Source organism: Cataglyphis hispanica, chromosome 1, assembly GCF_021464435.1.
Source record: "Cataglyphis hispanica isolate Lineage 1 chromosome 1, ULB_Chis1_1.0, whole genome shotgun sequence".
NCBI lineage: Eukaryota > Metazoa > Arthropoda > Insecta > Hymenoptera > Formicidae > Cataglyphis > Cataglyphis hispanica.
The window spans coordinates 1,166,726-1,191,679 of NC_065954.1; the positions used below are offsets into that span (position 1 = coordinate 1,166,726).

The 24,954-nt window shown below is 32.9% G+C and overlaps 1 protein-coding gene across 4 annotated transcripts; it reads left to right on the forward strand.

Annotated features, from left to right (window-relative positions):
- Positions 1-15: 15 nt before the first annotated feature.
- LOC126854823 (uncharacterized) lies at positions 16-24,618 on the forward strand. 4 transcript variants are annotated; one of them, XM_050601913.1, is made up of 20 exons: positions 8,236-8,381; positions 8,862-9,078; positions 11,464-11,645; positions 16,505-16,755; positions 18,074-18,159; positions 18,306-18,504; positions 18,818-19,185; positions 19,569-19,794; positions 19,902-20,050; positions 20,537-20,631; positions 20,730-20,903; positions 21,109-21,306; positions 21,387-21,656; positions 21,737-21,931; positions 22,009-22,207; positions 22,300-22,526; positions 22,588-22,807; positions 23,110-23,230; positions 23,292-23,503; positions 24,256-24,618. In XM_050601913.1, exons 2-20 carry the CDS (start codon positions 9,018-9,020, stop codon positions 24,408-24,410), a joined length of 3,588 nt encoding a protein of 1,195 aa, XP_050457870.1. In that variant the 5' UTR covers positions 8,236-8,381; positions 8,862-9,017; the 3' UTR covers positions 24,411-24,618. The 4 variants fall into 4 exon arrangements, with proteins under 4 accessions (XP_050457892.1, XP_050457884.1, XP_050457870.1 ...); XM_050601921.1 differs by having other exon boundaries at positions 8,237-8,381; positions 21,737-21,910; XM_050601935.1 differs by lacking the exons at positions 8,236-8,381; positions 8,862-9,078 and adding an exon at positions 16-199.
- Positions 24,619-24,954: the final 336 nt, after the last annotated feature.

Here is a 24,954-nt window from a genome sequence, read left to right on the forward strand (position 1 = left end):
TCGGTTCGGAGCAGAGCAGCAGCTGACGGACGTAACAATACGTTGTTCCCGGTGCATGGTAGCACTAAGTGCCGTACAATTACTAGAAGGAAAGATTACCAGAAGAGAATCGCCACGATAAAACGGCATCTCCGATATAGAGCGTCGACCAGCCGTTACGCAGGACGCGCGATGTGAGTCCCTTTTGCTGTAGAACCAGGTAAGGCTCATAGGCTTGATTCAATCAAGGAAACTCTAATTTTGATCTATTAACTGTGTGAGAAATCAAAAAAAGAAAATTGAGGAAAGATGCGATCGTTTCTTGGCGTGTCAAGATAAAATTTGATCGCATTGTACTTGCATGAAATGATGTAAAATGACAAATTTATCGACAATTATATGGTTGAATTTCCGGAGAAAATAAAGGATACTAAAAATTTTGCAGAAAGAACGCTCCTCAATATAATTTAATATCATTTGATGCTGCAATTTCATTCTTTGAAAGAGATGCGATTATGAATGGTATAGTAGTGAGATAGAAAACAGAAAACTGTTTTCAACGTTATGTAAATAAATGTGAAAAAGGAACTCAAACATAGATATAAAAGTATGAAATAATACAATTGAGAAAAATGTGTAAGTTAATTTGACAATATTAGAAAGTATTATTGAAGATTTGAAACGCAACAGAAATCGTGATTCTCTCGAACGCGCATTTGATACTTAAAGAAATAACTTTGCGAAATAATCGATGTATATATAGTAAAGAAATAATGTGTATAAGTATTACAAATATATAATATAAGATATTGTGACAAAAATATTTGTGCGACTTTGTATTAATTGATTATATGTAATATGTAGGTTGCCGGCGTTGCATTTTTCGCCGGCTTCTGATGTATCGTAAAATGCAGAGAGTTATTGAAATGTATGCCAAAGACAAATGATATTTTCATAGAAATTGCCAGCGATTTTTCTTACACGAATTTCTATCGGTTGTTACGCAATAAATAATATATATATATATAATATATAATATATTAAAATATGTATATATATATATATATATATATATATATATATATATATAATATATGTGTGTTTAGCAAAAGACATGACGCTGTTACGCTCACTCTATCTTCACAACTTAGGACTCGCAGCATTATTGATCGATCGTTTCTCCGGTTGCATGGAACACTAACGTGCAAACTAATGGCGCGAAAACTCATTGTCAAGTCTTATAATGTGGCACACTACTCTTATATATATATATATATAAGTCTTCTATATCTGAAACCTATTAAAGATTAAATTACATATGTAAATACACACACATTTACACTTTTTCTCTCAAAAATATAATTTAGCACGTAATACTGCATATTTGTTTTATAATATTAAAACAACTGAAACACTCATGCATTGGCGTTCATTATAATGATATAATAGTATCTAATGCAATGCGCCAATTTTATATCAGATGTAATTGTAAGCTAAAATTGACAATAAGTCTCATTAGCTCCTATATAGATCCGTTCCTGTGTGCATATCATAACATGTCGTCGCGAAAAAGGAGGAAAAGGGGATTAGAGCTTTACCAGGAGTCAATGATCCGCACGCAGGCATTCCTCTCTTCTCAGGTTTCACTGACAACAAAGTCTTATCAGATACTTTCTCATCTGCTGTCTCTTTGATCACATTCCCTCATTAATACAAGTATATATCTTTATGTCTTTCAATGCAGCATTAGGAGCGAATTGGAAATCGATTGATATATAAACATCACATTACACCGTAATTTCATCAAAATAATGAAGAAGATTAAAGAATATAATTACAGAAGGAGATGATGCATCCATCGATGCTGTTTTTTTTTTTATTCATTTAATTTTATTTTATTTATGAGCTTGAAATGAAGAGAAATTTTAAAGAGTTTGATCACAATTTCATCAGAGAAAAAAGCATGCGTTGATGCTCTCTGTTGATGCTTCGTTTTCCCTTAATTGATAATCGTGCGCGATCTGAAGTTCTCTCTTTAGTTACTATTTATGGATATCCGAAATAAAGAAGATACTTTCAAAGATTATAATTAAAAATAAGAAATAGTATGTGCTCCTGTCGATCCTCTTTCGTCTTTCCGTAACCGGGCAGACACGACTCGAAATAAAACTTCTTTTTTGCTACTTATGAGCATAAAGTGAAAAAAAAAACTTAAACGTTACAATTAAAAATAAGAAGAGCCATAGCCTACTTCCGCCCCCGATGCTGTCGATTTTCGTAACCTTCTCGATAGTCGAAGGAGTCTTTCTACTCTTCTTCATGTACGAGAAAAAAGAAATTCGAAATGTAAGAATAGTAGATTCAAATTTAAAGAGAGATAGAGAGAGAGAGAGAGAGAGAGAGAGAGAGAGAGAGAAATGCCCTCCTTTTGTCGGGATATCGTGTCTCCCTCAGCGAAATTGCGCTCAAGGCGCTATCTCTCTAATCTAATATACGGATATCCATCCACGAGATTACAGAAAATCCACTTTTCGAGTCTTCTCATGCATACGTGAGAGTGGAAGGTAAAAAAAAACTCAAGAATCCATTTTTAAGAGATAAAATTTAATGTATGATTAACCCCTTTTCTCGCAGATAACATTCTAAAAATAAAAAATGAAAATTTTTCTGCACTGATCTTCTGATTTTCTTTTCATGAGTTTTCGTTCCCTGAACGGACACGTGAATCAAAGAGATCGCCCTTACATCGCTCTTATTCTTCCGATGAAACGAGGAAAGAAGTGAAAACACAGCGCAAAGAGAAAAGAGAAAAGAGTAGAGTAGGGAGCAACGCACACACAGCAGAAGGAACTTGGAGGAGAGAGGTTCTGTTATCCGGTCGCGGTCCTCTCTCTCCTCTCGATTCTCGATGGTGGCAGGTCAGTGTTGCCGCATTCGTGGCCGGGAACGGCCGTCGCTTCGCCAAAGACGTCTCTTCTCTCTACCCTCTCTCACGCGCACACGCGGGTCGCGGGAGTGCGGAACAAGGGCACGTCGCGGTCGCGCTTGCTCCACGAGCGACAAGAGTTCGTCCGCTGGCGGCGGCGGCGGCAGGCGACCCGGAGCCCCGGACGATGCGTCACGCGATCCCGGGAGTAACACCGCCGCCGCGAAGCGACGCCACTGCGACCAGGTATGCGCCATATACTCGGTGCTATATGATAGGGAGGTCGAAGAGAGCCTCTTCCGTTTGGGATACGATCGTGAAAAAATTATCGCGCCGGAAACCTGACACGAGAATCTTCCCGCCACATAGTGAAACCTTGTTTACTTCATCTCGTTGTGAATGACATCTATCGTATCCTATTTATTCTGTTGTACAAAAGATAAATAAAAGTTTGACGGATATAAAAGAATAATAAATTAAATGATTAACAATTTAATAAATAATTAATCAATAAATGATTAAATGCAGAGTAATTATAATAGATAGATTAAAAAATAATTGATAATTTAATAGAACCAAATGTGGTGAAAGATATAAAGCAAGGTTCTGGAGATATATACGTATTTCAGAAATGTGAAACTTTGTACGTTGCGACACACATATAAACAGAATAATATGTGTTATGTGTGAATACAATATTTACAAATATAAATTTGAATTGACTCAGAAATATGTTCATCCAACATTGGATGAGGGAATTTTTTTTCATCCTAAAAATATATTTTTTTTGTGTCATTCTGATTTAGATTATAAATTAGATAATATTGATAAGAAATTAGATAATATTTTTATTAAACATATAATTATAATATAATTAATAAATTAACTGAAATTCTTATATTTTGCATCGTTGATAAATTTTCAATTGACATTTATTTCTCTAAATTAAAAATTAAGATAATTAGAGAAAGATAGTAGTGTAGAAAATAATTGATGTTCAATTCAACGAAAACATTATCTTAATCGTTGGATGAGCACGTTTTTACAAGCTTTAAAGAGATTCACTAATAAATTAAATGTGTAATTAACAATTTAATAAATAATTAATATAATAGTAGTTGAATGGTGAAAAATGAACATGATGAAAGATATAAAAATAAAATTCTACTTGATATATTCAGAAATGTGAAACTTTGTACATTATGATATACAATATATATATATATATTTTTTTCACCAATTTTAATTTATATTTGTAAGTATAGTATTCATGTACGTCTCTGCTTATACTATATATACATATACATACATATATATAGCATAAGCAGAGAGCAGTATGAATACTGTACTTACAAATATGAATTAGAATTGACAAAAAAAATTTATTTTTTAGGAGTATAAAAAATGTGCTTACCCAATGATTAAGCTAATGTTTTCGTTGTATTGTACATTAATTAATTTGTATATACATTTTGCTATTATTACAATTATCTTAACTTTTAAGTTAGAGAAATACATGTTAATTCAAAATTTTATCAATGACGTAAAATATTAGAATTCCGGTTATTAATTCTAATATAATTACATGTTAGAGATAGAAATATTACTATGTTATAAAAATGAAAAATTTAATGTTAGAATCTAAGATACAATATATTTTCTTTATTACATAAAAATAAAACTTTTAGATTTTATTAATTATCATAAGATCTATCATTATTAAACACACAATGTCCTATGATATACACAAGAAAAATCTAAATTATCTTTGATTGTTACGCTGTTTAATTTTTGGAGCGATACAATCTCGAATCGACTTTGTTACGACAAGTCAGTAGGAATCATAGATTTTCTCTTTTCCTCGTGTGATAGCTTCCTCCTTTTTCTGCAGGTCGCGGTCATGGCGTCACGCCACGTGAATCGCGCTTCGCTTCCCGCTCTGATACTTTCCGCTGTTTAACATTGATCTTGAATTCTTTTGTATAGTAGAGATTTCCGAAGTCATGCGAATCTGAAATGTGTTAAACTTGCGATAATCTTCAAACGATGTCTTTAATTAATTTCGACCAACTGATGATTCTTCTAAAGTTCCTGTTATGTGAATCACTTTGAATCTACTCTCATCATATTTATTTGCATTTGATTTCGCACAAGAAACATAAAGATAATTTTCTATTTTATTTCTTTAAATGCGTAGTAATTTAATGGCTGTAATATGAAATGTTATCCGTATCTGCAAGTTATTACCTGTAAGTAATTTTAATTAGTGCAAATATAAACTAACGTTTTAAATTACTTTTTCTTTAATCACAATATTGTTTCATTTTCTTTGTATAAATATTTTTATTTAAGAGATAATAATAATTACAAAAGCCGTGTGTTACGTGATTATATTTTTAGAATCGGATAGTTCTCTGCTTCGAGTGTGACACGAGAATATCGAGCTCGGACTAGACGCGCATATGTCTATGTAAATATGTAAATACGTATAAACCGAGGCGGGAAACCGCCGAAACCTTCTCTCCGTTTCTTTCGGCAAAACGAGAACAGGTTCCCGTGCGATGGTTTTTTCTAAAATCTCCGGAATGTACCGCCTTCGAATGGATCTTTTCGTCTACATGCAGTTGATTTAAGATTTGCTTATACGCGTTAATTAGGAGAAGCCATTAGGAAATCGAGAATTAATTACGATATCTTATACGAGACTGTTTATATATCTTACATTTACATTATCATTATAAGGAATGTCAAATGTGTTGCAAGGAAGAAAAGTAATGTTGTTTTCTCCGTTATTCTCTAATCTTATATTTTCAAATTTTTAACTTCAAGAAATGATTTTTTATACATCTTCGAATTTTCAATATTTAAATTTCTAAAATTTTAAGTTTTGTTATTTAAATAATTTTCTTATTAAGATATTTATTTTTTTTTAAATGTGGCTAAAAGTTGTGTATCTTTGAATCTACGTATTCGCAAGATCACTAGATTCAGGTATAATTTAATTTCTCGAATCAATATTCAGATTTCACGAATATATGTGTTTATTATATACATCGCCTTTAACTTCTGTGAATTCAAGAATCATTTCTTGATTGTCGGATAATAAGACGCGGCATCCTCGAACACCCGGTATTTCCCGGTCGTCTCTGTCTAGTTCGTTTTTCCCTGAGTAATTCTCTGAAATTCTTCTTCTCTCTTTATATTTCTCTTTCTCTCTCTCTCTCTCTCTCTCTCTCTCTCTCTCTCTCTCTCTCTCTCTCTCTCTCTGGCGATGCACCTTGCACCATAAAATCCGACTCGTCGGCGTCATCGGCTTATGGCAATGTAAAGTGGCCGTACACACTGAGGTACGGTGCGTAAGACAGATGTTGTCCTCGAGGAGCAAATAAAAAATCGAGGAAAGAAAAAAGCGAGACGATGAACGACAACGACAATGACGATAGGCAACAGTCCACCGTTCTGTTTTCCATGCGTCCATTATCTTTTGTCTCGTTCAAGTAAAAGCAAGAAACCTGACCAAAAGAACACTGCAAGCTTTGTGCATGGAGTGCTTTTCGAGAGAATGCAAAAATCATTTAAACGTATAAACGAAAATATCTTTCTTTTTGCATTTTTTTCTCTGCTAAAATAAAAAAGCTACGACTTAAAAAACGCATATATTTATATATTCATACGTCTTTGTTTTCAAACTTTCGTAAATCAATTTCTGTTCCTATTTTTGTGTTGCGTAAAAGGAAGAAAAAAAGATTGATCAAGAATCCGTTGATGAAATGCACTCAGGAATTGAAGTTTTTGTGTCGGCGGCACTCACAGTGCCGTTAAGCAACGGTGCATCGTCTTCGGCGCTGTATCGCGCTGCATAGCTGCGAAATTATTTGACGCGCGCAGGAGAATATAAATAATCATCAACAACATTTGCAAACGATGAGTTGTCGATTCAACAGAACAATAACTTTTTAGCGACGGAAGCATTGAACTAATGCGCGCGCGTTTTCACGTACGTGATTTCGTCCGGTCAATGCTAGCTCCATTCCGAGTCATCGTATCTTTTTAGCGGTCGCTGATCTAGTGCTATGCTTTCGTTCTTCGAACTTCAGAGAATAAATCGTTAATTACGAATCAATTTTTTTAGATATTATTAAAAATAATTCAGCAATCGTATTAAAATACAAGTTGTTTCTTTGTGATTTTGAGAAAAATTTATTAACATTTGATAGATGAGAAATCAATTTATTTAAATAATAGAGGTAATTTAAGCGCTTCTATAAAAAAAGTAAATCAGTCATTTTATCCTCGCGTCTTTCTTAACGGCGGATTAAAAGTAATATATATATATATATATATATATTTGCTTATAGTTGTAAAGTGGCGGTCTTATATATGTTACGTTAACGGTTGTATGCGATCTTTAATGCCGCCGTAATCGTTAATCCATTACTCAAATTACTTGCTCTTGCTCTTAATCTTAAAGTATGAGAGATACAACGTCACTCCACTCAAAGGTATTTCAATTTTCGATTAATTGAGGAGCGTATTTCGTCGACCGACCTTCACAGATCAATTGAGCGATTAATCCTTGAATTTTTTATTATCTTATACGTAAGATATATTATTATGTCACGACTTTTATAATCTCTTTTTAACTTTTTTTAAAATTTATTTTTATTACTATTATTATGTTCTTATGTCATGATGACATAAGAGGATGTGACGAAATCTTTGAAACATTTGAAAATAATTACACTATATTTAATAATTTTATTTTTACTATTTTCAATGCAAGTACTACATTTATATACAGATAATAATAATTAGCAAATGGTTAGCAATTTCATAAATGCAATAAAAAGGATTCAATCTGTGAATACGCACTAATATTTTAATCTAATAGATCGTATTGAAACGATTATCCTACTATGACGTTTACAACGCGGTGTTCGCCAGGTTAATTGCACGGGAATTGTAACGCGATTTCAGGTTGCTTGCTAACGGCAATCAAGAGGGTGGCGCAGGCGCGAAACTTTCGCAATCCCTTTGAGAGGGAAGCTGATACGGTTCGACGGCAATTTGCGGGGGGATGGATCAAAATTTCCTCAGTGTTTTCGCGCACGCCGAGCACTCGTGATCATCGTGAATTTTCGTAGGATGTATCCTCGCGAGATTTAGATTAAGAATCCTTCGACAAGTAGTGTGTCCTTCGAGAATATATTTAATAGTTAGAATTATTTAATTAGTGGAGAGTATTAGTTGCAGCAAAAGAATTGTAAAGTTTTATAATGTATGAGCATTGCTCACTCAATTTACTTATTATTTGTTCGCAATCAAGGTGTAATTCAATCACTTTCGGGCTTTACTATCGCCGTTTAACATTAGTCGGATATTAATTTGAAGACAAATCAAAACGACATGAAGCCGGTCTCGTGGAGACCGAGTTCAACATTTTTGTCTATCTTTGAATGGAAACAAAATTTGCACAGTTAGTACATAATGTAAACATTGAACAAATTTTTTGTCGACAACACATTTTGAATGAATTTTGCGTGCGCAGCTCGAAATAAATTTATGTTCCAGAAGATAATATCGTTTATTTTCGAAATTTTCCAAGTATTAATGTTGATGAAAAATGCAATTATAAAAAAAAAAAAACTTAATTCCGTTAATATTAAACATATTTTTATTAATATTTTCTGTAAATAAATGTAGATATATATATGTGTGTGTATTTATACAATATGTATACATATACATATATATTTCATTAAATGATAAAAAAAATTCTCTTCGTTTTGAGAGTGTGAAACATTGCGTACAGAGTTTTCGAGCTACGCTGGATACGAAAATCTTTTCTCACTGTATGGATTTTGCATTTGTAAATTGATGAAACTTGAGATACTCGTCGGCATTTGGAGGAAGCTTATGGATATTTATATATTTGTAATAATTTGCGATATTTCAGCGCGGTGATAAGAAAAAGATAGGCTCCGAATAGCGATAGGGATAGCGTTTAGCGGCGCGCTGTTTCCGGAACACGGTTTCGGTGAACACGATTGATAGCTTTATCGGAATCGCCGCGTGTCCGGTGTGTCTGAAGAGGAAAGTATCGGGAAAAAATATGCAGCTACTTTCCAGTTTCATGGGTCGCCAGACGAAGCGAAGAGCTTCCTTAAAAAAAGGTACGCCGAAATGAATGCGCTCGCCTTCTCATGGAGCCACGTGACATTAATCAAGTAGTTCAGCAGAGGAAGAGAGGAAAGCAAGCGGCAAAAGTTTTATGTGTTGAATATACACAAAAAAAGATATTAGAACTTCAAAAACTTGAAACGAACAACTGTCATGTTAGATGGACAGATCTTTTCTAATTTTCTGTTGCAGAAAAGAAAAAAGATTTACTGAACAAATACTACGATATCCAATTTTATATCAGATGAATAAACGTATTGATAATTCACTAAACGCGTAAAACGGCAGATTCATGCAGTGTGTAGTTTCACATATCACGCTTCTTCAAATAAATAAAGAAAGAGCGATCAAGTTCTAAATTGCATACTTTATATACGTTATATTTAAACTTCGTCATATAATATGAAAATTGGCGAAATATGGCGGATATTTGGAATCATTTTATTCTAATTCTCTCTCATAATTTGACTTTTGATGTTCACGAACAGTTCGCGTCATATGTTGTATGTATAAATATCATATATGATAATGCCAATTCATTATGTTGACCGTTAACGTTTGAGCAAATTGAGTTGAGTTTCTCTTTATACGCATGCAGAAACTATGTGGAACGCAACGAATAGAATATTAAGGTAGAGCAGGCGCATGATCTAATAACTTATTTGATCGATACCCTCGGAAATACGTATATATAGCGTCGGCTGCTATGTAGCCGCTATGCTCACGCGATGTGGATCAGCTCCGTGACCAGTTTTATACGGTACGGCGATCATCGAGAGCATCGAAATTGTTTATCGTCGAGCCTTTATAGAGATTCTCGTATTCAACCATCAAACATCTGATTTAGAATTCTACTCAATTTGCGACACAGTTTATATAGAAAATGGTTAACGTTTGCCGATTAACACATAAGGAATGCGCGTGTAATAAATTTTTGCATAAGTTTCTAAATATAAATTTTATCGATGTACATACATACGCACGTGGAGACTCATGTTTATTTTATCGACTTTTATTCTAGTCTATATAATAGGTGTTTATTCTACTGTTTTGTTATCGCGCATTCTTTACGACACGCTAACGAATATGATCGCTCGACTATCACGTATATATTCGAAATACAAAGAGCGTGATTCGCCAAATTCAATCTACGAAAGTAATTATTCTTGGCACAGAATTGTACGCGACATCAACCACGTAAAAGGTTGCAACGTTAATTCCACCCTGTATGTGCCTCCGTAATGTCAAGGCCGTGTCCTGAATTATCGTTCTTGTCTTCCAGTTTGATTTGTCGTGGAAGCAGTCGCTACATATTATATTCATACAATATCGAAAAGATAATAGACACTAATATTAAATATAATACAAATAATATAAATTAAATATATAATAATAATAGACATTAATATTATATAAGTAATTTATTCAGTAGCTAAAATTTAATGAATTGTTTGTAAGATAAAATTGTCAAAAATCTCTTTTTCTAGGAAGATTTAGAGAGATCCAAGTCCAATGATAAAGCTCTTTTTTCAATAACGATAAATATTAAATTAACGAATAATATAAATAACTAACTATAAGAATTAAAATTAATCAAAACTTGAAATTTATCAAAACTTTTCTCTCGTTTCAGGATATTCTCTCGTAGTTTTACTAAAAATAAAAAAAATATTCTTTATAAAATACATGTACAGAAAAAGATAATAGGAACGTAATTCAAAGGGTCGAGGAAAAATGGTCGTTAGGTTATTAGGAGACCAAGGTTTGGCTTTGATAAATGGCTGGGGGATTTCTTCGGGGTATATCGCGCGTGGATGCATTTCTCCGTAGCGATAACTCTTATGCGTGTCACACTAGTCCTAGTTCCTTTACCGATGCACTGATTGATATGCACCGTGCATACAATCCGTAGAATTGTAAATTTATTATAGACTATAGATTACGTTTCACTTGAATTAAATAAATTCAATTAACTCTCAGAGCAGGTACTTTAGCAAGGTCTCGAAGAGCGGCACGATGAAGAGAATAGATAACGAGAAAGGGCAATAAATTAAAGATAATGAAGCACGTAAAATTGTACTCTTTGCTGTAACTTGGTAGTAAAATGTGAAAATGCGAGGATTATCCTCCAATTAATTAAGCAATAAATTTTTGCATAATTAGCAGTTATTAGTAGAAATTCAGACACATCACTGCAGGTTAAGATCTACCTTTTTTTCACATTCTTAACGCTAAATGCAGTCGTTTAATTCTCACTTTATATTTATCTCAACTGCATTCCAAATTGCGTTTACATCATCTTTACTAAACACGCTATACACGTTATATGTTATATGTGCACATCTCTCTAACGTAGCGGATATATTTTCTGTTCCCAGGAAAGCGCGAATTCACCGGAGGCGGGAATCCTGTTGGTAATTGGCCGTCTTCAACGGGGGGTCCGGTTAGACCCCTTAACAATACCGTTTGCGGCAGCGGTGCGGCGGGAGATACCAACATGACATCCGATGATCCCGCGCCCGACGAAGAATTCGCCCTAGCTGTCGCGCAAAAAGCACAGGTACGACTTGGCTGCTTATCACACATCAGCGAGAGGTGGGTTTTTTTGCTCGACCAAGCCGAATAATAAATTCTTGATAGCAAGACGGCGCGTACACCGTTCTCTTGTGCCGAGTAATTTCTTCGCCTCATCGAGAAATAGGCCACGATAAATGTGTTCTTTGCGTTCTTCTCGTTTATGCGTACCTTGGTTAAAATCTCTTGTAAACTTGTTAATATGTAAATAACATTATAAGCAAAAAATCTTTTTTAAGTTTTTGATTTATTTGTCTTGAAAATTCATCGAAACATTGAAAATTAGGCTAGATTAGACATTATTAAAAGACTGAATTAAATTCACGTGGGTTATACAAAATCGTGGGGACATTATACTCGAAATTATTACAAAAATAATTAATTTATATTACACTATAGGAAAAAATCACTAAAAAAATCACTTTTTCTTTCTCTTCGAAGTGCGATAGTATATATATATATATATATAGTATATATAGATACGTTTCTCAAAGATTTTTTCGCGCTGAACACGATGGCGTTGTCTGAATTTACCTAATGTCAGCATTTTGAGTAAATTGAAATTAAAAGTGCAAAAAATAGCGTTTTTGGCCATTATTAACATTTTTTTGCGAAAAAAAAATTGATTTCTAGATAAACTTAATGGCATCTCAAAGTATAATTCAAGAGCTTTCAAACGAATTTTGGTTCATGATCGTACAACTTTTTTTCATCAAGTTATGGCTGTTTGAATTTTAGACATTCTGTATAATTTACAAGAAAGATAAATACGTATTTATATATAGCAGCAAATAAAATATGTAATTGTAATATGAATTTACTTGCAAGAAATAAGTCAAATATAATTATAATTCCGTCATTTTGAATTGTCAATTATGTGTAATAACGTAATAATGTAATGTGTATTCAAAGTTCATACCTGTCCTATTATAATGCCGCCAAATTGAATTGACAAATAAATGTAATAGCATGTCTATTCAAAGTTTATATTTGACCTATTTTTTGCAAGTAAATTCATATTACAATTATTTTTTTATTTGCTGCTATTAAGATGCCATTAAGTGTATTTAGAAACCAGGGTTTTTTGCCGCAAAAAAATATTAAAAATGGCTAAAAACACCATTTTTCACCCTTTTCAATCCAATTTACTTTAAATCATGATGTGTTAAGTAAATTCAGACAACAGCATTATGTTCAGCGCGAAAAAATCTTCGGAAAATGTACTATCGCACTTCGGAGAGAATTTTGTGTCCTACAGTGTTATTAATTGATGTTTTTTTCACGTGTTTGAGATGGAATTTTAATTAAAATTATTAATTAAAATGTAGTAAGACTTGTAAGGAAAAGAAATCAAAACAGACGCTACAAAGGTACAACCGTAGAATGACACAAGAGGTTCGCATACGCATATATATGTATATATGAGACTAATTCAGATACGTACTATTTCTCGCGTGGAATGCCCCTCGAGCACAGGTATGTAATTTCAATGGCCAGTGTCCCCATGGACGGCGGATATTTTTCAAAGGAATCTACGCCAGCTGAATCGTCAATTCCGTAAAAGCAATCGGGCACAATGCTTCGTGAAGAAGAGAGAAGCCGAGAGAGAGAGAGAGAGAGAGAGAGAGAAATCGTCCTGGCAACGCGATGCATACAACGTATACATCGTTGAACGTTCGCTGCTGTCGTTATGGCTATTGTCATAGAACCCAATGATTTTTTACGTTCGCTTTTGTGGTTTTGAAGTCGACCTATTTAAGCTGCAAGTGGTTCATTCAGGAAAATGTGACGCGATATTTATTCAGCTGATTCTGTTATAATCCCAGGATTATATTACTTGTCGATTTTCGCCTCATTCGGATTTTTATTTTAATAGTCTGTTGTTTATGTGATAATGATAAAGAAAGTGTGGCGCGAGGAAATTTCACAAAAGTAGAATTAGTCACAGAAAATGAAACAATGTATTTCTAATGACAAAAAAAGACTACAATGAACTAGAGAAATTTATAAGAATTGTACTTGGAATAACTTTAAATGTATCTGTAAATTTTATATGTAATTACATCTCATTGCTCGTTGATGTTTCGATTAAATTAAATTTTGAGAAGAACTTCTTTCATGGATCGTGCTGAAACTGCATAAGAATTGTTTACATGCCAGATAATGAATATGACATGCGGAATATGTAAAGTATTCTGAAATTCTATTAATCTTAATTTTAATATAACGTTCGTATTTTTGATAAATTTAAGCTCTATTTTTTTAGAAAATTTTACTAATAAATTTCAAAATAAAATTCTGGGAAAGTTAAATTCCCTTAAAGAATTAAGTGAACGATGAGATTTCGAGTCACGAAATTACTTCGAGTCTCATCGTTCATTCAAATGATACTTATGTTAAAAAAATAATTATCGTAAGTTGACCTAATTAAATATTATAATAATAAATTAATTCTTTAGATATGTTTAAAAAATTTTTAGATGTTTAATATATAATATTATATTATCGTATTATAATTATTAAATATTATAATTAATAATCAAATATTATAATCAAGACGTCTTATTTTGATATGTTCTAAGACTACTATGTTAGAAAAAATTGGTTTCCCGAAATTAGACAAAAGATAAATAATAAAATACCTCGAAGTTTTTTATGGAAATTGAATGCAAAATTCTAAAATTATAATGTGAGAAGTCATTGAAGTAATGCTTTCCGGCATGGAACTTGTGAGATTTCGCCTACGATCTTTATCTCATACTTTTTTCTAATTATCCTACCAAGAGTAATTAACACTCTACTTAAAAACAGAATTCTTCAAGATAAATTTCAAACACGTGCTGTATTTTAAAGAAGCCGAACGCATTTGAAAATATTCTTTTTACATGCATAAAAGATCAGACACAAGTTTGGATGCAATCTTACTGAATGTACAAACTTACCACATTGCAGTATTTATCTTTATTATAATTTAATTAGTAGAAAAAATAAATCCTAAAAAGTGCTCTTTTCTTTATAGATCAGGCAATTTATTTAAAAAGAATCGATGATTTTGAGTCGCTTTTTACAGACGATTTCTCGCAGAATCTTTCTTTAATTAAAACCGGCGCTTCTCTGATTAAACATCATAAATTATAATGTAAGAGTAAAATGATCTCGTCGATGATGATATTTCATTTTATGAGATTTATTTTATTTATAATTTCATAAATGGGAAAAATATAGCTTTCGACGAAAAACACACGGTTCCCCTCATTGAGGCTCTTTCGGAATATTTTACGAGAAGCGGTATACGTCTCTCTTAACATTGGACAACTTTCCAATTAATGAAATGTTACGTTCTTGACGGAACAGGTTGAATTACTATTGCGTAAGGGTGCATGTTGTGCGCACAGCGATCTTACATTCAAGCGAGATCGAGATGTGTGTAAAGATATCTCATTGCATTAATATCGCTCTAGTTAATTTTAAAAGTGGAACCCGCTCAACTTACTTTAAAGATATAAAATAAATACTGTGAAAATAAAATCTTTATAAATCATATTTCCAAAATTGTTTCATACATTCTAAGCTAAAAGTTATGCCACGAAATGTCTTGATCATTATATTCATTAATTATAATATTATAATATGGCTACAATATTATATATTGTTAATTGAAAAATTATTAGAGCGTATTTAAAGGAATAATTAGGGCAATTTACAATAAATTCTTTTTTAATTTGAGAATATTTTCTTTCTTAGAAAATATTTATTTTCATTTATGCTATCCGAATGTTTTTATTCGGTATCGAATCACATTTTCTCTTTTTATTTTCATCGAGGGATCTATAAAAAAGAATCGTAAAAACCTCTTCCATTTCTTATGCTTACGATTTATTATTCAACCACGAGGTTAATGACGCTCTTCAGTGACGTCAGAGAAATCTCTTTGATGTTGCACGCGACGTCGCGTGTAAGCACGCAGGAATCATGTCCTACATCCTAGCGAGACGAAGATACGACGTGTCGCGTGACTGTGTGCTTTCACTTCGCAAATCCGGGGACAAAAATATTTTCTGAGAATGTTCTGAAATTGCTATACACATATGTACGGTTTTAGCATCTTAAGATAATTACTATTAATGATATGCTGCGAGTAAATGGGCCGGCTATCATTGCGGAATTATTTTCGCTAATATTATCTCTTTACCTTACAATACTTGAATACGACAAAAATGCACCGAGTGCACTACATCTACGTGATACTTAGTTCATGAGTAGTAAATACTAAAAGGAAACGGAAAAAGATAAGAATAACATATTGTATATTTCTATTTTCATATACGTGTAGATAATTATAATCGTAATAAAATTAAAGCAGATAATAATAAAATTCATCCACATTCATCGATTTATTCACATATACATATATTTGTTATTAAAACATATGTTCTTTCCTCTTTAAATAATTAGCTTCTAACATTTTTGCAATTGCGTCTTAGATAAATTTTTGTACGATGCAAAAGAAGAAAAAAAAAATATACTAATTACTATTAACCACAAATTCGAGTTCAAAGATATTAAATAGGATATGAATATAGAATATCAAAATTTTAACTGAAGAGAATATCACAATTATATGTTAGAAAAATAATATTCTCGAATTAAATCGACAATTAAATTAAAATAATTCTAAATTAATTAAATATTCGGTAATAAAAGTAAATGATTCTATAATAAATTCCGTAATGAAATGAATGTATTAAATTGATTAAATGTTTTTCATGCCAGCGTCTTCATATTTATTTGATACATGCAAATGCAAGTGCTCATGAATGCAACGGGTGAAATATTTCCTTGCAGAGAGATGCAGAAGCAATCCGTACCGCTCTGTATCTCGGAGTGGCACTTGCAATCACCTGGATAATAGGAGCGGTGGGACTGTCATTGGCGTGGCTGATTCTGGTCCTGGCATTGGCAGCGACGATCGTTAAGGCAAGAGTGTCTCGGCTTCTTCAGACGGAATTGCAACACGAATTGGCGAGATTACGTAGGAGAAGGGCTTTGTACAAAGATGAGACCGCTGAATGGCTCAGTTTACTCCTCAATAAGTGGCAAGTATTATTTTCAACAGTTATCGATGACCAAAGAGGCTAATTGCGAGAAAGGGGAACACTTGGTATTCACTCCCTATCCTTTCTTCGATTGTCAATGGCTGAAAATGGCTAATATAGCAGATATACCGGGAATAGGTATAGAAAAAGTGCTATTTATTTGGATAGTTGATAGACCTGTTCGAGCATTTCTTAGCCGGCTACGCGGCTTCTCACCGAGTAGCGACAGCATCTACATGCGAGTAAAAGTGAAGAATTCAGCGCGACATGTTATATGCGCATAATCTTTTATGAAATAGACGCGGCGATAGCCACACCGGTATTTATTTGATCATGTAAGAAATGTACGATGAACGTAAGAATTTTTTTATTAAGAATCAAACATTTCATAGAAAATTCTGTAGAATCTAGAAAACCTGTATAATAACTTATGAATAGAGAATCAAATTCTCCGTACATGTATGGAAATATTTTAAAACAAACATGCTTGAAATAATATAAAAGTTTCGTTTACATTTTTTGCTTCAAGAAAAATAAGAATATAAAATTGAAAATAATATAAGTAATGATTTCTTGAATAAAAAATATCATAAAATATAAATATTTATTATAATAATAACATTTAAAAGAAAGAGAAGAAAAGAGAGAATATATAAAATATTTTAATCAATACTTATAATGAAGAAATTTACAACGGAGAACGTGAAAACGTCAAAATTGAAAATAACAGGATATTATCGGTATATCTTAAAAAAATGACAAGAACGTGGGCACGTGTAAATCTACCTATCTATAGTCTCGTTTTTTAATCTATTCACACACAAGCGTCAAGTATTATACGAATCGATTCATTGTCGATTTTGAAAATGGGATGTCATTAGAGATGAACTCTGAAAATAACTCGTTTCTTATAACACCGATACATCACTACACATTTTTCATGCTTGAAAGAATGCTTAAAAGAGTGTAGTTCATTGTATTAAATCTGGCCATTTGATTAATTAAACTGAATATTTAATGAATCATATCTTATCACATCGCTCTTTGAATTATCTATTCGCGAGCATCCAATATGAATAGAAGAATGAAAAGAAATTAGCAGGATTAGAAATGTTCTCTGCGATAAATGCAGTTTAATAAATTAAAATAAAATCTAGTGTATTTTTTAATTAAATTCAGAGATAAGAGAATGCACATATTATAATAGTAAATGACTGTCTCTCTTTCTCAATCTCTCTCTCTCTCTCTCTCTCTCTCTCTCTCTCTCTCTCTCTCTCTCACGATTCCTTTCTTTATATATCGAATATTTTTTTTACAGGTGGAGATTCAGCGCTGCTAGTATTTTTTCCTTAGCGAAAGAACGATTGGAACCTCTCCTTAATGAAGCTAAACCAAGCATTCTAGGTAAAAATATTATTCAAAAACAGGTGATTTACAACAAAAAAGAAGTAATAAAAAGTTATAAAAAGAAATCTGCTAAAAAAATTGAACACTCGAAGGATTTCAGATTATTTTATCGCTTACTTTTCATAAAAGATCTCATTATTCAGGTCCATTAGAATTACGTGAACTCACTCTCGGCGAACAAACACCGTGCATCACTCGCGTGAGAACACTCGATTGCTGCAACGACGATGACCTTCCCAATGGACACTATGCCGGCCAGACTAAATTATCCATCGAAGCTGATGTTCGACTGGACTGCGAGCAGTTCCGCATGCTCATCACTACGCGGTTGTTTGGTAAAGGGTGAGAAATAAAGCATTTGCTATATATTAAAAATCCTTAAAAAATATTTAAAAGATATTTGTAAATATTTCTGTTTTTTTATCATCATTTTTATCATCACGAAAATTTTATGTCATCTTCTGTTTTTATTCACAATCTTGTTGCAATTATTTAATCAATATTGATTTTAGGTATAGGATGATCCAAATTTTTCCCTTTTTTATTCTGGCTTTAAATTGTTATAATTAAGATTCATTATTGCATGAATCCTAAATTAATTCTCTTTATTTGGAAAAAATTTCAAAAATGCGTTTTTAAAAATGCTTTATGGTAGCGTGGGGATGGACATCGATTTGGCGGTGGAGAAGCTGTCGCTATCGGGCACGATCGTAATCGATTTAACATTAAATGCGTCGGCGCCATTTCCACACACGACCGGGCTTAGCGTGAGTTTCCTAGAAAAACCGGATGTCTGGTTCAGCGTAAGAATCCTGCGAGCGGTGCAAATGATGGAGATGCCGTTGATCAAGACCTGGATACACGCGGTAGTCACTGATGCCCTGGCCAGTTGGCTGGTCGACCCGGGTCATCTGGAGATAAACCTGAGAGCGCGCGACCGACCGGGTCCTGGATTGGATTCGGTGAACAATTCTGTGCCGCAAGGAGTGCTCACCGTTGTTCTGTGCCAGAATGGTTATCCTGGTAAATGTTCTTTGAAAAAAATTGTCTTCCATTCCATTCCATTAACTAATATGCGTTAATTGTATTATTTTTAGCGCGCTAAAAAAATCAATCAATGGAAATTTTTATTTTTTTATTTTACATGTGTACATGTAAAATTAGAGTGAAAAATGAGAATAAAATATATTAGACTGAAAATTTAAACACGCATGAACGTTAAATTTTCATCTAACATGATCAATATAATTAAATCTTATGTATTTTATATATATATATATATATATATATATATATATATATATATAATTGTTAAAGACGCAATTATTATATTATTATAGATCGACGCGTATTATTATAAATTATTATAAAATCGCTAGAAAGTTTCTTAATGAATTTTTCTCCAGCAAACGTTGCCGATGAGGTGAGATGGCTCGTGGTAACAGTAGGTGATCAAAGGCGAATCACCTCGAATTTGAGCTGCATGTGGACTGAAAATGTATCTTTCTTAGTCGGATCATTGGACAATGAGAGGATCACTATCAAATTGAAAACAAAGCGGCTCGTTAGTACCATCACTTTAGCGCAATTTGAATTAGCGTTAGGAGTCTACGATTGGGAGAACTCGCAGATGTAAGTGGCATTGACCGCATTTAATTATTATTAGAAGCTATATTAATAAGTTTCTTATCGAGAGCTCATAAAATATTTACTAATGCATTTATCATGATTTGACGCAGTGTTGAGACCGTGTTACAACAGAAGAAACCATCCCGTAATAGCGTTAATATTCCGAACATTAATGCGCGATTAGAATACACTGCTCTTCCACATTTGGATCCTGAGTTACCGCAACCAGAACTAATAGCCGATAATATGCATCTTGCAGGTATATATACACATAAATAAATAAATTTAATTAATAAAATATAAAAACATAATGGAGAACTACTATTTACTCCATATATCGCACTCAAATTGCAATAAACACGTCTTTATAAAATATTCGATATTCTTTTCCGCGATAATCAGTATGAAATATCGTATAAAATATTTTCAGTATCGCGAGACTTTAGCCACAAAGCGCACAAAGCAGGTAAATCTTATTGAGATATCGAGTGACGAAATACGAGTTTGAGCATGATTATGCAATATTTTTTGATTTAATGTACAATGTACATGCGCTTAAATCTACAATGTATACGCTTGATTATTTTACCGAGATGAGCAGAGTTTTCAAACACAACTTATATTTTATTTTTCACTTTTTCGTAAAACCTCGTAAAAAGTTTTAGATGTATTTTTTAATAATATTTTTTTTTTTAATAATAATGACGAATTAGAGATTTTATTTTTAATGCATTATAATTTTCAGGAGTATTGGTGGTTTACATTCATTCTGCTGACAACCTCAATGGTGATGTTGCACAGTGTAATCCTTATTGCATGTTATTCAACAATCGAAAAAAAGTAATTTATTCAATTTATCTATCAAATATATATTTTTTTACAATGTTTGAAGTTATATTTATGTATGAATCATTAATAAAAGTTCTATGGGTTTTTAGATCAAAACGACGCATTATATTCGTTCAACCACATCTCCGGTTTGGGACTGCAGAGCACAAATTTTGGTTCAGGATTATACTCAAGTATCGCTGAGTTTTGTCATTTATTCATGGAATATAGCGAAATCGATGGATACGGACATGCTTGGATTAGCAATGCTATCTCTAGCTCAGGTAATCTATGTAGTTTTTTTTTAACAAACTAAATGATTCATCGCGATAAGCTAAAATAACACTATATTGTGGGAACAAATTTAAATATGATATCAAATTATAAAATATTTTATTCTTGCATTGAACTCTACAATTTATAGCGCTTATTATTTATAACGCGTTATTATGTATTTCGATATCACTAAAAAATAACATTCTATTAAAGGATACAACATGGATCGTCAGAAAAGAACTTACGCTCAGTGGCTCCAACGTGGCTTCTTCCATGACGGTCTCCGTTCTTTTTTATCCTGTCAAAAACATACAACAAGTGGTTAGCAGTCGCAGAAGCAGCTTAGTTCCGACCATGCTGGACGACGAACCGAAAATAAAACGAAACAGTCTGCCATGGATGCAACAGGCTGTAAATTTACTAGAAATCTTGCATTTTTCCAGAAAAAAATGTTCAAAAATATTCACTTAAATTTTTTAAAACATTTTTAGAAGTTACTATTAACACATAAGGACATTGATCCCGCTTCCTCCGATATATCGAGTTTATTATCCACCGGAAGTGGTTTGATGGAAGTGACGCTATTGCGTGCGAAGGATCTCGTTGCCAAGGACCTAAACGGTTTCAGCGATCCTTTTTGCGAATTGAAACTAAACAACGAGACAAAGTACAAGAGTAGCATAAAAAAGAAGACGCTGAATCCTTGCTGGGACGAGAGTTCCATCATGGGTTTGCCAAAGACCGGGGAAGCTTTAGATATCGTAATTTTATACATTTATCTTTTCGTGCGCTAAGATTGTCATTGGAAGAATAAAGAGATTACCTTTTTAATCGGTATTAGGTATTATGGGATCATGATACTTTCGGCATGAAGGACTATCTTGGGAAAGTATCATTGACTCTCGATGATATCAGAAAGCTGTCAAACAGCGATCAATCTCATTGGTTTCCGCTCAGGGGAACCAAAACGGGATCTATAGAGCTGAAAATTAAAGTCTTATCGGAAGAATGCGAGGTAATGCGGTTATATGCGAAAGTAACGTCTTATTATACAATGATATTATATTTTTAGTTTATTTTACTCTCATTAAAATCGTGATTTATGCAATCTAGACACAAAGTACGTATGCAACCAGCAATGTCAGCGACAATTCTTCTCGTTTAAATACCGAGCCTGACTCCTTAACGAGTATTGTACGAAGGCCTTCTATGGAGAAGTCTAAAATACGTCTGCACTTGGACCCAGTCATACCGCCACCGCCTCCACCACGCACTGTCACTCTTTTAAAGCCGACTACATCTAATCAATCCGGTAATATCCACATCACTTTTCGATCAATATCATATAATAATGTTTCATTAAATATATAGTTTACTTATAAAATTTCGATATCTCTTTTGTAGATAAGATTAGTATCACCAGTAAGGAGTCCAACGAAATAAACGGAACGTCGAGTTTCTGGACTCCGAAAATTATCGCGGAGTCTACCACTATTTCCGTCGATGAGGCTGACACCTCCAAAGAGATCGCAGAGAGACGTTCCTCTCATCACAGTTTGACTCCCAGCCCTGAACAGAACTTTGGCAAAAAGTTACCACAGTACAACAGCTTTCGCATAATGAAACAGAAGGTAAACGCGATCGAATAATCATGGTAGAAATCTCAGTTCAAGATATTTCATATAATTATAGGTGAAGAGAGGTTTAAAACTTCGTAGATTCCGTTCAGAAGTAACTATAGAAGATAAGAACGATAGCAAGGGCATCACGTTGAGTTTGGAACCCCGAGGTGGCGGAGAGGCCGACGCCACGGAACTCCTCTCAGAATCCGGTCTGGCGCACGCAGTATCGCAACCAGATATGCTGGGCAGAATAAGGCAGCCCAGTCCACGCTTGAGATTAAGACCTAATGGTCAGTAAATAATATTAAAAATCACATCATTTTGTGATATTTTTAAGTAATTTTAATGCAGATATTTTTACCATAGATTTTTTGTCCCTTGTTGATTTGAAAAAGTAAAAGCTGATGAGATAAAATAAAAATATATTAGTAATAAAAGTCTTTTTATGGAAAAAGATATATAATGACATTTTGAAAACTTAAAATTAATGTATGAAATATAAAATATAAATGCTAAAAAATAAAATAAAATAAACTTTCTTCAATTCTAAATTTTAAAATATGAAATATTAAAAAAATCAAATAATTTGCAGATTTAAAAATTGTCAATGGCACTAGAGAGAAGTATTCCGGGGTGGAAGGGAAAGTTCTTCAAGCGCAGGGTCTCCATGTAGCGCACATTGCCCAATTATACTGTCGAGTGAAACTTCAAATGTAAGTGTATTTCATATTGATGATGAAATATCGCGCAGATGATCAAACTAAAAATCTTCAGGTGCGCCAGTCCGGATAAGATCGTGTCACCTAATGGCGGGAAGACCATCGCGAAATCGCGGCTACTGCCGGCTATGCCGAATCCTCAGTTTAGCATAGATTTCCATATAGACGGCGACGGCGTACCGAGGCAAGCTTTGCTGATATTTGAGATCAGGAGTGCTAGCAAAGAATTGCTGGCTAGTCGGCGTATAACTTTACACGAATTGCTAGGTATCATATTTTAATCTTTTTTAACGTAAGATATACTTATTAATTATACATTAAAATATAATTTAATGGCATATATACTGTATAACAGATAATTCATTTTGGGTGTCTCTAAACTGACGATAAATATTTTAATCACAAATTCATTGTAATATTTTAATACGAAAATGCCGAGGCTGCAGTAGTTTTCAAATGGGAGAAGTTTAAAAATCACAAATGGCAGGACCAGAATTTCGCGCCGTCAGGGATGGCCAATATGACTGATATGTGTCAACTATCATATTTAGCTGTCTTGACTAATTTCATTGTAGAGAGTTGATATATATCAATATCGGTATATTAAACTATTGGACAAAAATATTTTAAACTGTTCTTATGATTCATTACGGATAAACAGAAATAAATTCTTAATGAAAAACTTGAATATTTTTATAACAATTTTTTACTATTGTCAAAGGCATTCGGTTCATGGAAGCACCTTTACCATTTGCTATCCCTGAGCGCGCGAAATTTTAGCCCTGTCATTCGATCTTTTCCCATTTAAAAACTACTGTAACCTCGACATTTTCGTATTAGAATTTTCGTCTTAAAATGTTACAAGGAACTTGTAATTAAAATATTTGTCGCCAATTTAGGGACACTCTGTATATGTAAATTAAGATTTTTTCTCTATAATTTTATTCTCTATTATTATATTTTTTTTTTATGTATTTAGTTTTAATTATGATGTAATTATATCGTGTTCAAACTTGTAGGAGTGTCCGCAGCTAGCGATGAGATTCACACATGGTTAGCGCTGAATAATGGCGCTTCATTGGAAGTACAAATTGCTCACGGAAAGGAGCTTAAGAATAAGTCGGCGAAAAAGTTGTTTCGTTCTTGGTCGGTACATCGGATAGGGAAAATATGAGATTTAAGGAAAATCAGCTGCTGTTGTACATCCATTTAACACACACTATAAAATCTTATTGTTTTTCAAGGAAAAATCAAATTTCAGAAAAATGGATTCCGCCAATATTTTTTGTATAAAAGGAAAAAACTGGAAAAAAAAAGTTAATATCAATTATACATATATGTATATCTACCTAAAAGAAATATAGAGAAAAATTCTTGTACAATTTTTTCCAGTTACATTTATTGAGAAGTCTATAAGCATTCGATATGTTTTTCAATTTTTTGTATGATTATGTTAACAAAAGATTTTACATTCTAATATACATAATTTTTGACAAGATTATATAAAATGAATTTCATATACATATGTGTATGTATATTCATATACAATATGTATGTATATGTTAAAGTCCTAATTTATGTATATTAAGATTTTTCTAACATTTACAGACTATACGAGAATTAAAATCAACAAGAAATATTCTGAAATACCATTTCATTCAATTGAAATTTCTGATATATTACATTTGTACATTTACATGTATTGTTATTTCACACAA